This window comes from Drosophila elegans, unplaced genomic scaffold (assembly GCF_018152505.1).
Source record: "Drosophila elegans isolate 14027-0461.03 unplaced genomic scaffold, ASM1815250v1 contig_208, whole genome shotgun sequence".
NCBI lineage: Eukaryota > Metazoa > Arthropoda > Insecta > Diptera > Drosophilidae > Drosophila > Drosophila elegans.
In genome coordinates, this window is record NW_024545578.1 from 26,061,585 (window position 1) to 26,076,892 (window position 15,308).

Consider the following 15,308-nt stretch of genomic DNA (forward strand, 5'->3'; position numbering starts at 1 on the left):
ATCTATAAATATACAACTAAATACTGGCAACCAACGTACCCTAGGCGCCGTATACTGCCCCCTCGCTGCACTATAGCTGAAAATGAATTTATGCAGTGTTATCACTGCCCGCCGCTCTCGTTAAACAACACTCTACTCCCGCAAGCAAACGAAGTGACGTATCTAGGAGTACATCTCGACAGAAGACTCACATGGCGCCGGCACATTGAAGCCATATAACACATCTAAAGCTAAAAGCCAGCAACCTTCATTGGCTTATCAACGCTCGGTCTCGGCCTTATATATAAAGTCCTGCTTTATTAATCGGTACTAAAACCTATATGGATGTACGGCTCCCAGTTATGGGGGAATGCTTGCAATAGCAATATTGACATAGTCCAGCGAGTTCAGTCGAAGATCTTGAGAACAATCACCGGGGCACCGTAGTAAGTTCGCAACGAAAACATACATCGTATGTTATGTACTTCATTAAGCTATCTTTGCACCCAAGAGATCTGTCGTAATGATTTACCCACCCAGCGACCTACTTAAGGAACGCGCAACCAGAATGCAGTCTTAGTATACTGTTAGTTAAATGTTAATGTAAGGATTCGTAAACTTATAGTTAGTGTCAAAATTATATGATACTTAGATTCTGTTTCAGTTGTCCGTTTAGAGAACTGTTGGATGCAACTGGCCATAATCTTTCTTTTGAAGCAAAACAGCCCCAAATCCCAAAACACTGCATCACAATGCAGTTGAATTTTGTAGATAGCAAGTACAGAAGACTTAATTAGTTTTTCCTTAAGCGTTAAAAAACCTTTTAACTCCAATTACCCAAAGAGGAATGACCTGTCTTTCCTCCGCAGATCGAATAGGGGTTTAGCTATTGTAGAACCGTTATAAATCGTCTAAAATAGGAACATAAATCCGAAATATTTAACACTCGCATTTGTTCATTCGTAATTCTAGCTTGTTATCAACTAATCTTGTAAACTTTTAAATACTCATTTTAAAGTTTCTAAATGTTCGTCCGTATGAATACTAGCGGCTATTAACAGGAAATATTAAAAGTCCCTAAAAGAATTAGATGATCATTATTCCTAAGATAAGACTGAATAGTTTGGGTAGCCGATAAATGTTGCTTGCAAGCACTAATGTCACATCGTGGTGCTGTGTATGAGCAAAAAATATAAACACATGCCTTCTTTTTTAGACAGAGACAGAACACAAAATTATCGCTGACGTTAAGAACGATCTTTTGAGAAAGATGGTTGAATTGACCGCAATGAGGGCACCACACCGATTATAAAAATAGTTGATAGTGAATGGGGAAGCTCGGAGTTAATTTTGAGTGGTTGGAGGAGCCTGGTTTAATTATTTGATCTCGTGTTTTAGGTTTATTAAATTATTATTTACTTAAGTGAGCTTAAACAAGAAAGGAAGCAAACTTCGGCAAGCCGAAGTTCATATACCCTTGCAGCTATTGCAAGAATTAAATATTTTTGAAAACATTAAAATTAAGATTTACTTGCGTGCATGTTTAAAAACATTGAAGCTATGATGATTTGCAGCTCAATTATTAGATAGTAATTTTATATATTTATATTATTTCTATGGGAGCTATATGCTATAGTCGTCCGATTTTGATGAAATTTAAACCGTAATTCTGAAATATTTAACCATTACTATATGTCGAAGAACTAAAAAAAAATTAAAAAACACCAAAGTTATAGTTTTTTTTATTTTTTTTTTATGATTGTTCCTATGGGAGCTATATGCTATAGTCGTACGATTTTGATGAAATTTAAACCGTAATTATGAAATATTTAACCATTACTATATGTAGAAGAAATAAAAAAAAAATTAAAAAAGTTCTAATTTTTTTTTATTTTTTTTCGATTGTTCCTATGGGAGCTATAAGATATAGTCGTCCGATTTTGATGAAATTTAAACCATAATTCTGAAATATTTAACCATTACTATATGTAGATGAAATAAAAAAAAATTAAAAAACAACAAAGTTATAATTTTTTTTTTTTTTTCGTTTGTTCCTATGGGAGCTATATGCTATAGTTGTCCGATCCGGCTCGTTCCGACTTATATACTACCTGCAATAGAAAGACAAATTTTGGGAAAATTCAAGCAGATAGCTTTAAGACTGAGAGACTAGTTTGCATAGAAAGGGACGGACAGACGGACGGACAGACGGACATGGCTAGATCGACTCTAGTGATCCTGATCAAGAATATATATACTTTATAGGGTCGGAGATGTCTCCTTCACTGAGTTGCAAACTTCTGACTGAAATTATAATACCCTCTGCAAGGGTATAAAATATCAGTAGTAACACCCGGACTTAAGCGTGAGATAAACAAGGTTTAAAGTCGAGCAATACCAAAAATTGCTTTGGGCTTTTAAGGTGTCACTACCGAAATGGATAGTGGTACTGTCGCTTGCACATTACTCGACTATAATGGTTTGGAATTCAAAGACCGTGTGCTCTTAGTTACGTCGATGTCAGCAGTAGCAATGCGTTGATTAGGCCCGGATTCCGGTCGTTAACTAAGTTTGAATTTCGTTAAAGTTTGTATGCAGATCCTTAAATTCTAGATATAATATGTTTGATGCATAAATAAATTTATCTACATTTCCAAATGTCTACACTTTGGTCAGCAATTTGGGCATAACGCAAAAGGCAACAGGCTAAAGCGATGTAATTTTTTTCTGAAAAGAACATTTAGTGGCACAGCAGGTGTGTTCGTAGCCCCATCTGGACAGTACGAATATTTAAAAATGCCTTTTGGTCTCAAGAATTCCTCCAAAAATCTATTCCTACAGTTATCAATAGAGGGATGCAACCAAATTACCAGCACACTCAACAATTCGTTACTTACCACTTCTGATAAATGCTTCGAACTTTTTGTTATCCTTCGATCGTTTTATAACTTCTTTTTCATTCGAATGTTTAAAGTTTTTTGTAAAAATTTATCGTTAGAAATATTTCGCGTAATACAATCCGGGAAGGGAAACAAAATTGCATCGCGATGTCAGTACTCAAGGTTTCGGAGTAATACTTTTCCAAAAATAAGACAATACTGTAACGACCCGATTTCTTATATCTTGCTCAGAGAGGTTGTGGGATCGTTCCAGCAAAATTAATATTGGGTGATTGCCTTTGAACAAAAGATAACGCAAGGGCTATTTAATTTATTTTTATTTTATTTATTTTTATTTTATTTATTATTTTTTTTATTTGCTTTGCTATTTATTTATTAAAACTTTTCCTTACGGATACTAACAATGAGTATATCAAATCTTAGGGTAATAAGGTAGGACTGAGTATTGGGGCCATGAAAATTATTTCTGGGTTGGGAGGTCGTTGCGTTGAAAGCGGGTTCTGCTGGAAACCCGAGTCAAGCCTCTTGCGAGATGATTTGTGTGAACAGAGAGTTTTTATTGTAAGTCGCTTTTTGTTTGTTTATTTCATATTTTACTGCAAGAATGCCGAGGTCCCGCTTATTATGTTGCGAGGAATGTTTCTAGTCACCGCAAAATCTATTAATCTTATTTGGGGTATGTGGGGCTACCAGAGAAACACAGTCCAATAAGTTGCTCAGGTTTATGATTGCTGTATACAATTGGGAGTCACGAGTCGTGATCCACAGTGCGTATGTTTAGCATTATAGTCTCCTGCAGCTATGAAGCCATCTCCAAGTAAGTTGTAAAAAACCAGGAATTCTCCTTCAGAAATTGTAAGGCGGAGCAGGCAATATACAGCGGCTACAGAAAGGTTAACTGGCTTTGTTGAAAATGGTGCTTGATGCGCCGTGATCAAGATGATCTGTGCGGTAGAAGGTATGGCCTCTTATTTGGAAGTTGTATTTGCTTGCGTCTCTACTAGTAGTATGGTAACAATTATTGATTCCAGCGTGCTGACTGTCCTGGGACCTGCTGAAAGTTTCCTAGATAAGACTGCAGTGGGTTTTCCGTTTCTAATTGAAAGGCATCGGCGTATGAGAAGACCTTTGTCTTTAAAACATTCCCTTTCTTATACTTTTACCGGAGCTCGCGCGAAACACGCGCACTCACTTCCGCTTCACTTAATTAATTGGGTTTTTTGGTCTCCTTTAAATATACTCATATGCACTTGCCCGGATGAATGAATTTTAATCCCTTAAAAGCATGTAAACAAGGCAGGAAATATTAAAATTCCATAAAACAATAGTTTTGGATATCCGATAAATGTTGCTTGCAAGCACTAATTTGGATGTTTATGCACTATGATCAGTACAAACAAGTGGCCTTACGAACGCGCTTGTAACGCGCGGACCCCAGAAGGTTGATCAAAATGAGATCGCGAGAGGTGAAAGAAGACTTACAAGAAAAGGAACGGACGGACAAGTTCAAAATACATACGAAACAAAATACTACATAATAATTTCGTGCTAAGTAAAATAAGATTAGTGCTTTCAAAATTAATTGTTATAGTCATTACATAGTACTCTAAAAGGCTCATGCATATCATAGTTCGATCGACAATGGCTTAAGATAAAAGGAATATAGTTCCTAGTAATTCTATTAGGCACAGAAAACTGTAGGCGACCCTGTATCTCGGGACTCTCCACTTCTCCGTGAATAATTTTACGAATAAAAAAATACCAAGCATCTTTCTACGATAAGCTTAAGTAGGTAAACTAATTAGAAGAAGTCTATTAGGGTAAGATGGTAAGATAAGGTTTGCATCCCAATTAAGGCCTCGTAGAACAAATAGTAAAAAGTTCTTTTGCACAGATTCTATCCGGTCAATTTTTACACTATATTGGGTTTTCCAAACAGGTGAGCAGAATTGCAGAATTGGACGAACTAATGAAATGAACAATGTTTTTGGGACATATGAATCATCAAATTTCTTAGACCACCTTTTTATAAATCCAAGCATTCCGCTGGCTTTATTCACCATGGATGTAATATGGCCAGGAAATGTAAGTTTTGGATGGATGAAATATGCTTAGAAAATATAAGTTTTGGATCCAAAAGTACGCCAAGGTCATTAATATATCTCATTCTAGTCAACTCACAACCACCTAACGTAATGTCACATCGTGGTGCTATGCATGAGGAAGAAATGTAAAAATTGGCATCATTTTAAGAAATGCGGACAGAGTCGAAAACAACTGTATCGCTGACGTTAGGAACAACCTTATCAGAAGGAAGGGTAGAAATGACCGCATTAAGGACACTACATCGATTTTTTAAATATATAATTTATTGCCTGTGATGGTCCCGTTATTCCTCTTCTCCACCTCACGTGATCGGGTCAAAGGTCCACTGTCGCACCGTTAGTTTACGGTGTGTCCTCTTTTTGTGGGTCTGAAGTCCGCCTTTTTACCGTTCGAACTTTTTGCCGTTCGAACTTTCCTTTTAAGGGTCCAATGTCCAACTCGGTACCGTTAGGTCACGCTGTCTCCGCTTTGCTGGGGACCTAGGTCCGATGTTTACTGTTTGACCTCCTTCGCTGTTGCTATGCAGCTCACCTGCACCGAGGTTTGTGGGGAGTTTTAAGACTCCTCACAATACAAAGTTTCACCCTATTGCTTATTTTTCTCAAGGCGGAACACCGGCCGAGACAACCTATCATTTTTCGAATTAGAAACACTTGCTATTAATATATTAGCTTAGTAAATTAACTATATACTTGGAGGGTATTACTTTTAAAATATTAAATGACTGCAATACATCGACCTTAACGCTTAATCGAAGAACCTTGAATGCCAGAATCAAAGGGCGGGCCCTTGAATTGGAAAATTATAATTATGTTATTCAGCATTGAAGCGAAAACTATAAGGCTCATGTAGATACTTTGCCTTCAAACGATTATAAGCATACAAGAAACAAATTCTCACGAACAATAAGTTTAATTATCAGATGAGGATAGCTTAAAGTTTCAGTTACTGGCTATAAGAAGTACAGACAAACTAATTTAAGTTCTAAAGGATAAAAATTATAAATTCCTATGGGAGCTATATGCTATAGTCGCCCGATTTTAATGAAATTTAAACCGTAATTATGAAATATTTAACCATTACTATATGTCGAAGAACTAAACAAAAAATTAAAAAACAGCAAAGTTATTATTTTTTTGTTTGTTTATTTTTTCGATTGTTCCTATGGGAGCTATTGGACAACATTTGGGAAAGTTTCATGCAGATAGCTTTAAAACTGAGAGACTAGTTTGCGTAGAAACGGACGGACAGACGGACAAACGGACATGGCTAAATCGACTGGCCTAGTGATGCTGATCAAGAATATATATTCTTTATAGGGTCGTAAATGTCTCCTTCACTGCGTTGCAAACTTCTGACTGAAATTATAATACCCTCTGCATGGGTATAAAAATCATACCAAAATAAAGAGGCCCATATAGAATTCGGAAAAGTCTTCTAAACGACATAGACGTGGTTTCGGACATAGAGAATTCCAAAATTACACAAATACCATTTGAAGCTAGTAGATTACGAAAATAGGCAGATATTAACTTAAAGCTTATTTAATTGTTATTTATAATTGATCGGGACTTGTTTTTATATATTTTACCAAAAAAAAAAAAAAAACACGACCTCGAGACGGCAAAACATTATATTAACAAATAATTTTTTTTTAAATATCAAGTTAATTTTAATCTCTAAATAATTTATATGTTATGTTTAAGTCTATCGCTATCAGCGTTGAGATTACAAAACACTACTATTAGGATCGATACTAGGAAATAGAGAGGAAGAACTCGTGTGCTACGAAATAAAATAAAATAAAAGAAGATCTACAACAAACGAGGTCGCCGACTATTTGATTTCCGTTACTCAGCCAACAAATTTCATTCAAAATATTCCCACACAAATCAATCGCCATCTGTCGAACTGCATGGCCAACACTAGAAGCTAAGAGCGTGCAGCACCCCCACCTTTCGTTCCTTCGTTCTGACTCTCTACATCTGGAACCACCGGAAGAGTAGCGGTCGATTAGTGGCAAAGCGGCGGCAGAGCGGCGGCAGAGCGGCGGAAGAAGACTTTATAACGTCTAAAATAATAGCTCGAGTTCGAAAATTGTCTACCGATCGATATGACCGAAAAGCACAGATCGAGTTCAAAAGCTAAGGTCTACATGTCTCAGAGTGACGTGAGATTTTTGCCATTTGTGGGCCTTAGAGTGAGTCCGTTTTGAAATTAACTTGCGCTGCGGAAGAATTGCTAGAATCTGTATTTCAAATCCCAAATCTATAGCTTTTTTAGTTTTCGAGATCTCGTCGTTCATACGGACGGACAGAATGACAGACAGACGGACATGGCTAGGTTGACTCGGCTTTTGATCCTGATCAAGCACACATATACTTTATATGGTTGGAAACGCTTCCTTCTGTCTGTTACATACTTTTCAACAACTATCATATTCCCTTGTTGTGGCAGATCTGAAAGTGGTCGTCAAAGATGTTTAGAAGTCTGCTAAAGGGTTTTTCACTTGTGATAAATAACATAGAGTATGCTTTGATTTTCACAAGTTATAATTTATTGACTTTCAATCTTGAGATTTACTTATGTTTGTGCAAAGGTTGGATTTCAAGCGAATTTAAAACGCTACCAGCTTGTAATAGTTAGATGTAACTAACTATTGTCAACCTGATAGCTCTGGTAATGACACAGACATTGGGGTGTTGTCCTTACCATCACTTACCATTGGTGAAGGAAAACTAGAGTTGTCTAAAGACCAGAATTCTAAGGACGGTCAAAAGAAACTCTTCTGCATTTTTTAATAAGCGAATAATAGTTTAATAACTGATAACCTGATTGTATTTTACTAAGTTTCCGGCGTGAAACCCACTGAGATTATCAGCGTAGTGTGAATAAAATTCTTTTTGTTTTTATTTTTGGGGTAGGTTTAAATGGCTCAGTGGCTCACAAGTGCCAGTAAAGCACCATTCTTTAAATAACATTTGTTTTGCTCCTTATACCGTGTAACGTGGACATATTAATGCCCTTGACCTCAAAGCACTTGGGCCAAGGTAAAAGCGTCCGTTGGTAAAGCAGCCGGATTTGGGTGTGGTTCCTGATAGCTTTTCCCTCTCCAACATAACAAGGCTTAATCTTAAACGTGCGTACTAAAACTCAATCAATGTAAAAGTCAGTTTGTTATCAGTCTAAATTGCTCAACCAGCTTAGCTGTCACTTGAGCTTAATACGATCGGGCTGTGTTTCGGCCACACACCCTCCTCGTCACACTTGCTCGTGTGCAAATGGATCGTCGCGGGCCGCGCAATACGATGCCATACATAGTCTCACGGTTTTCCGTCTATGTCATTTTCTTAACCTTAGAGATTTGAAAATATACGACTCTACTCATGTTCTACTCATATATTTGCTCATTATTGTTATTGGTTTATTTTTTTTTATTGTGGTTTTTAGTGGCTTTGGCGGATTGTTATTATTATTTTAATCGTATTGTGTTTGTATCTCAAACTGGAGCATTAGAATCCATGATATATTGTCAACGAAAAAGACAAGCTTCCAAGGTCAGATTGTTGAAGGACGAACATTTTTAGTAGTATTGAAGAAGTTATACGATGGTTGTTTTACGGTTACCCTACCATGTCTTCGGCAGCGTTAATTATCCGCTCCAACGATAAGTTTGCTGATTTAGAGCTGGTTTTGGTGCTGGATAAATACAGTCAGAATGTTTTGCGCATATTTGTTTATTTATTTGCATTTAAAAATGAATTAATATCTTGGCTGATTATTGTTTATTACTCATACGTAACAACCGACCCCATTTCAGCAATTCAATTTGTTCATCCTTACTTTTTTATTCCCATTTCAAAATATTGTTTATACTCGTATATTGTAACTGTTAAAAATTATGTAACAGGTATATAAATTCTTGATCAGGATCAATAACCGAGTCGATCTAGCCATGTCCGACTGTCAGTCCGTCTGAACTACTGAACTACTTTTCCCCTATACATGGGTGAAAAGTTAAGCATTCCGTTGTCGTAACCTATGGTGTGGGTTTTAAAATTGCTAAGCAATGAACACGGTTGATTTGGGAGTGACTTAAAATCAATTATGGAATAGGGGTTGTACATACCCATACAAAACTATAAAGTTGCTTGAGTCACTTAGTAACTTTAGGGTGGACCTAGGCATGAGCTCTTTCTAAAAGATTTTTTTTCCGAGTCGATTTAGCCATGTCCGACTGTTAGTACGTCTGTCTGTCTGTTTGTCTGTCCGTCGGTATGAACGTCGAAATCCCGGAAACTTTTGTTATCCAGCGATTACACACCGTGTCTTCGGCAGCGTTAATTATCCGCTCCAACAATAATTTGCTGATTTAGAGCTGGTTCTGGTGCTGGATAAATACAGTCAGAAGTTTGCAACGCAGGGAAAGAGACATTTCCGACCCATAAGATCAGGATCACTAGGAAAGGCGATCTATCCATGTTCCGTCCGTTTCTACGCAAATTAGTCTCTCAGTATATATATATATATCAGCATTTCAAAAGTTGTCTTCTTGTTGCAGGTAGTATATAAGCCGGAACGATCCATAGCGTTCTCTCTTGTTTTTATTACTTATTTTTTGGAGCTGCGATTTAAATTTGATCAAAGTCGGACGACTGATTATATAGGTCCCATAGAAACAATCGGAAAATTAAAAAAAGTAATGAAAAAAAAAAAAAATTTGAACACTTCTAAATTTAAACTTTTTTTACATTGTATTGGACTTATGAATGGTTTAATTATTCAGAATTAAGCTTTTCATTTTATTTAAATAAAATCAAATTCGATAAGCCGAAGTTTGCTTCCTTTTTTTTAATATTAAAAAAAAAAATACATTGATCAAAATGATAGGTGACTTGAACTTGGCTTGTAATCAAAAGTAATTTTAATTTGAAAGTTTTAAATGTCCGCAAATTTATACCCTTAGTAAATAGTAAGAAGCTGTTACATCCTTTGTGTGGAGATAACATCTGGACAGGGCTAGATTTCTACATACAAAAATAAATACTGGCGATTTCACATAAAATTTTACCTCTGCCCCGGTTTCGCTGAGTTTCTCTTGTTCTGTTTTCCCAAAGCATGTTCTGGCATTGTAGGTTGTTAAGGTGTTCACCAAAATTATATTTGTAATTAAAATTTAACTTAAAAAGTTTTTATTAAGAATCTCAATGTAATTTCAGCACTTTAATATATCAAATTGGCCTCTTGCCAAGTTCGATATCGAGGCAGATAATGCGAACTACACTTGTGTCTCGACGGGCAACACAGTGGGACCTAGCATCAGGAGTCGCACTTATTTCGGCATTGAATGTGAGTAACATAATTATGCTTAGCTATATAAAACCCATGCCTTTTGCAACAGACGCACCGGACAATACAACCGTCTCGGAGAATATTGTTTATGTGCAAGAAGATAGAATACCAGGCCCTGTGATATGCAAATCCCGAGCTAATCCAGGTTAGTTATTTAAACCATTTAACTATATTCGTTTACCGTCAAGTCCCATATTTATAGAACCTTCATATAAGTGGTTTTTCAAAAACGAAACTATAGCTAATGGAAATGCATTAATTATTAATAATGCTATGAAACGTACTGATAATGGCACCTATACCTGTCTTGCCTATAACAAGCATGGTAGCAGCACTGCTGAAACCGTTATCAAAGTTCATTGTAAGTAAGGGTAGTGACATACGTCAACATTTCTTATTAATATTCAAACATTATTTTATAGTTAAGCCACGATGCGAAATCGAAAGACGGGAAATTGACGATCAGGATACTCTTATTTGTACTGCTATTGGAGATCCTTCGGAGGTAAGTTTACTATATAACAAGAAAGGAAGCAGTCTTCGCCAAGTTTATACCCTTGCAGCTAATTTAAAAACTATATATTTATGTGGATATATGTTTAATACCAGTTGAAGTTTGATGATTTTCTGCTAAAATAATCGATCGTTTCTATGGAAGCTTTACGACATCGTTTTCCGATTATAATAAAATTAAAGCCGCAATTCGAAGTATATTTAAATCAAATGAAAAACGGCTATAATATTGTTATATATTTTTGTTCATATATTTTTCCGATTACTATATAATATAGTCGGAAGATATAAATAAAACTAAAACCGTATTTCTAAAATAAGAACCTTTATTTCAAGCTATGATGATTTACAGCTTAATTAAACGATAATTCCTAGGCAGCTATATAATATCGTCTTCCGATTTTAAAAAATTAAAAGAGTTATTCTGAACTATCAAATTAATACAAAGTCTAAAAGAATTAAAAAAAATTACAAATTAGGAAAGTTTTATTTTTAAACAAAATAGTTTTTATAGCCTTGCAGAGGGTATTATAATTTCAGTCAGAAGTTTGCAACGCAGTGAAGGAGACATCTCCGACCCTATAAAGTATATATATTCTTGTTCAGCATCACTAGGCGAGTCGATCTAACCATGTCCGTCAGTCCGTCTGTCCATCTGTCCGTCTGTCCGTCCGTTTCTACGCAAACTAGTCTCTCAGTTTTAAAGCTATCTGCATGAAACTTTCCCAAAAGTTGTCTTTCTACTGCAGGTAGTATATAAGTCGGAACGAGCCGGATCGGACGACTATAGCATATAGCTCCCATAGGAACAATCGGAAAAATAAATGAAAAAAAATTATAACTTTGCTGTTTTTAAATTTTTCTATTAGTTCTTCGACTACTTCAGAATTACGGTTTAAATTTCATCAAAATCGGAGGACTAATCATATAGCTCCCATAGGAACAATCAGAAAAAAAGTACAAAAAAACAAGAAAGAAAGCAAACTTCGGCAAGCCGAAGTTCATATACCCTTGCAACTATTGCATGAATTAAATACTTTTGAAAACATTTAAATTATGAAATAATTTAACATTGCTATATGTCGAAGAACTAAACAAAAAATTAAAAAACAGAAAAGTTATAATTTTTTTTCATTTATTTTTCCGATTGTTCCTATGGGAGCTATATGATATAGTCGTCCGATTTTGATGAAATTTAAACCATAATTCTGAAATATTAAACAATTACTATATCTCGAAGAACTAAACAAAAAATTAAAAAACAGCAAAGTTATAATTTTTTTTCATTTATTTTTCCGATTGTTCCTATGGGAGCTATATGCTATAGTCGTCCGACCCGGCTCGTTCCGACTTATGAACTACCGAAAATAAAAAGACAACTTTTTGTAAAGTTTCATGCAGATAGCTTTAAAACTGAGAGACAAATTTTCGTAGAAACGGACGGACAGACGGACATGACTAGATCGACACTACTGGTGTTGCTGATCAAGAATATATATACTTTTACGGTCGGAAATGTCTCCATCACTGCGTTGCAAACTTCTGAATCTGCAAGGGTTTAATAACTAAAAGCGGAATTAATTAAATGAAGGATTTTATTAATACATAGTCTGAGTATTTTTTTCTATTACTTTGTCAGAAAAACACAATTCAATTACAAAATTAAACCGTATATGCCAAAATCCAAAAGAGTGCTTACACTACAAAAAAAAAATGTTAATAATTCCACAACACATTATTTGTACTTATCTTTCAGGCGGATTTTTCTTGGTCAATTAAATCTGAAAATGAAACGGTTGAAAGTTTGGGTAGCGGAGACAAAAAAAATTTCGTCGATAAAAGCTTCTACATATTACAAAAGGATTATGCAATTTCTAGGACCTACAGATGTTTGGCTAATAATACGGTTGGTTCCGGACCATTTTGTGAAATTGAAGTTGCTGGTACGTGTTTATATTCATCTGAAGAATAATGCTTATTATTAGGCACTGCCCTCAGATTGAAAACTTATTAGTAAGATATATACAACGTAATACAATAAGTCAGGCAATGTCTGATAAGTCTTTTAACTAATAAAGAATTCTTAGCCAAAAATTTCTTTATTGTGCCACTGCACATGTATGTACGTTCCCCACAAAGTGACGAGACGATCGCACTTTCAACATACAAATATCTGATAACATATTTTGTAACACAAAACGAAAAAGCATTCGACTAAATAAATAAACTTTTTAAATGTTTCCATTCGGACCGTTTCACCCAAGTATTTTGCTTACACAGGTGTTTTTTATTTCAGCGTGCTGAATGGGAACATTTAATAAGTGTATTTATTTAGTCGATAGCTAGTTCCAAATATTTAAAAATAGTCAAAATACCATAATATTATTACCCTTTTTTTTTGCATAAAAAATGTTTTTGTAATTCTATACTAATATTATTTTTGGGAAGACTTTAAATTTTAACTGACAAGAAATGAAGCCATGTTCGGGAAGCAAAAGCTTATATACCCTTGCCGCTATTCCAAAAATAAAATATTTTTTTAAAACAACAATATTCTGATATGATATCTTTATCCGATTTTAATAAAATAAGAACCGTAATTCTGAAACAATAAACCATTACTTTGTAACGAAGTCATGTGCCTCGAAATCACTGGCTAACAATTTTAAGTCGATGAAATCCTCCAAAGATCAAACCTTGATTTTGAGGTGCAGTTGGACTCCTTTATTCAGAAAATGACACTCAAAATGTAATGTATGGTACCATTTTTATACCCCTGCGGAGCGTATTGTTATTTCAGTAAGAACCCAAAATCAATATAGTTTCAATGGGTTTTAATGGGTACTCAGATAATTCGAAATATGATGTTTTAATCATGTTTAATTTTTGCACTATATGCAACGGTATATAAGCTTCGGTTAGCCGAAGTTTGCTTCTTTTCTTGTCTTCTTTCTTTATCCTTTTATAAATTCAACTTTACCTTTATTTTTCTTATTCTGTAAACTTAAAATAGAACGTTTTTATTTGATTTGCATTTTTTATTTTGACAGCTGCATCAACGCTTGTAATTTGGTGGCAAGGTAAAACCCAGCCCAATACTTTGTAATGATTAATATCAGACGGAGAAATATAACTAAATATAAGTTACATTACTTGTGCCTAGCTATAAACGCTAGCTTGTGTACTAATGCGTTCTTGTCTTCACTTGAAACAATCATTTATGCTATTAATGTGTTCCTTTCCAAAATTGTTCCTCAATTATTAATTTTTCCATGCCAAACAAACTTAATGATTCTTGAATCGAAAAGTACGCCCAAAAAGTAAGTAATTTCTACTATTATATACTGTATTGTTGCAAATTGTTTACTCCATCCCTGACATATAGATTAAATAATTCTGAGCTTAATTTTAAAGTCCTACAAAAGCTAAGTGCGGCTTCGTTTTTTTATCATCATTATCGTCATATATTGTTTTATATCAAAATTATTATAATTTTATTAATACTTATAATTAACATCAACTTCTTCTTCATCCTCTTGAAAAATAAGTGTGTTAATTTCTTCACCTAAAAAGCTTAGTGTTAAGTTGACCAAAAAGACATTCTAGCAAGTGATTTCTGAAGTCAGTCAAAACCAGTCTTAGTTTAGAATGTTCCATTATTACACACGACAGGATAGTTGATCTAGACAAAGACTATAACACTAAGATGAGTAACGAGGAACAAAAGTTTGTTTCTTTGCAGCGGCTTTTTTGTAAGTCCGATGAGCTCGTTACATACGTTAATGCCTTCTGGATTTAAATTTTTGTCAACTTGATTTTCGAATTATGTTGACACCGAGGAATAAAACTAAGAGGTGCATTGTGCACATACATAGAGTGAAAGTGGCTAGTGGCGCATCGCGTTAGTTTGTTGCCCGAATTCGACTCCTGCTTGAATGCATTATTTACTCTCTATTTTTTTTTACTTTTTTTTAACTTTTTTTAGAGGACATTTTAAAATATGTATTATCATATATATATAATTAAAAAAAAAAATTGAGTCGGCATAAAATTGTATAGTTGCGCGCGTTTTTGTCAAACTGACTTTATAGTAAATAATGCTCAATATTTAAGTCGTTTAAGTTTGATAAAATTTTAGCTTGGTTTCCAAGCATTTTTTACTAAGAACTCTGGTTGCCATTATCGTTTTATTATATATATTTTTTTACCTTTGCTTTGTTAGCGGATCAATAAATACAAATATATTAATCCATGTATAAAACAAACAAAAATAGCAAAGGAAAAAAAAAACTAAAAAAAAAAATAACAAAACGTAAATATTTTTTAATAACAATAATCCCAGAAGACACTTATATATTTTAGCACGCCACACAAGAATGTTCCTTGTTTTCGTGTATGCTATGAAGTTTTATGTTTTAAAGATACCAAATATTCGGATATTAGGTGCTCTTTTTGCAG

General features: G+C 34.7%; 1 protein-coding gene across 16 annotated transcripts in view; it reads left to right on the forward strand.

Moving 5' to 3' along the window:
- Positions 1 to 15,308, forward strand: part of LOC108136874 (hemicentin-1) — a 160,477-nt gene that overhangs the window by 120,276 nt on the left and 24,893 nt on the right. For 8 of the 16 annotated variants that reach the window (XR_005977235.1, XM_041708293.1, XM_041708283.1 and 5 more), the window contains 7 exons: positions 10,205 to 10,334; positions 10,387 to 10,482; positions 10,540 to 10,698; positions 10,760 to 10,842; positions 12,607 to 12,793; positions 13,901 to 13,930; positions 14,159 to 14,170. Coding sequence is in view for 14 of the 16 variants with exons in the window: in XM_041708293.1 (XP_041564227.1) it covers positions 10,205 to 10,334; positions 10,387 to 10,482; positions 10,540 to 10,698; positions 10,760 to 10,842; positions 12,607 to 12,793; positions 13,901 to 13,930; positions 14,159 to 14,170 (697 nt within the window). In the remaining 2 variants the exon portion in view is untranslated. The remainder of the gene's footprint in view (positions 1 to 10,204; positions 10,335 to 10,386; positions 10,483 to 10,539; positions 10,699 to 10,759; positions 10,843 to 12,606; positions 12,794 to 13,900; positions 13,931 to 14,158; positions 14,171 to 15,308) is intronic. The other 8 variants (XM_041708288.1, XM_041708289.1, XM_041708292.1 and 5 more) reach the window with 3 other exon arrangements.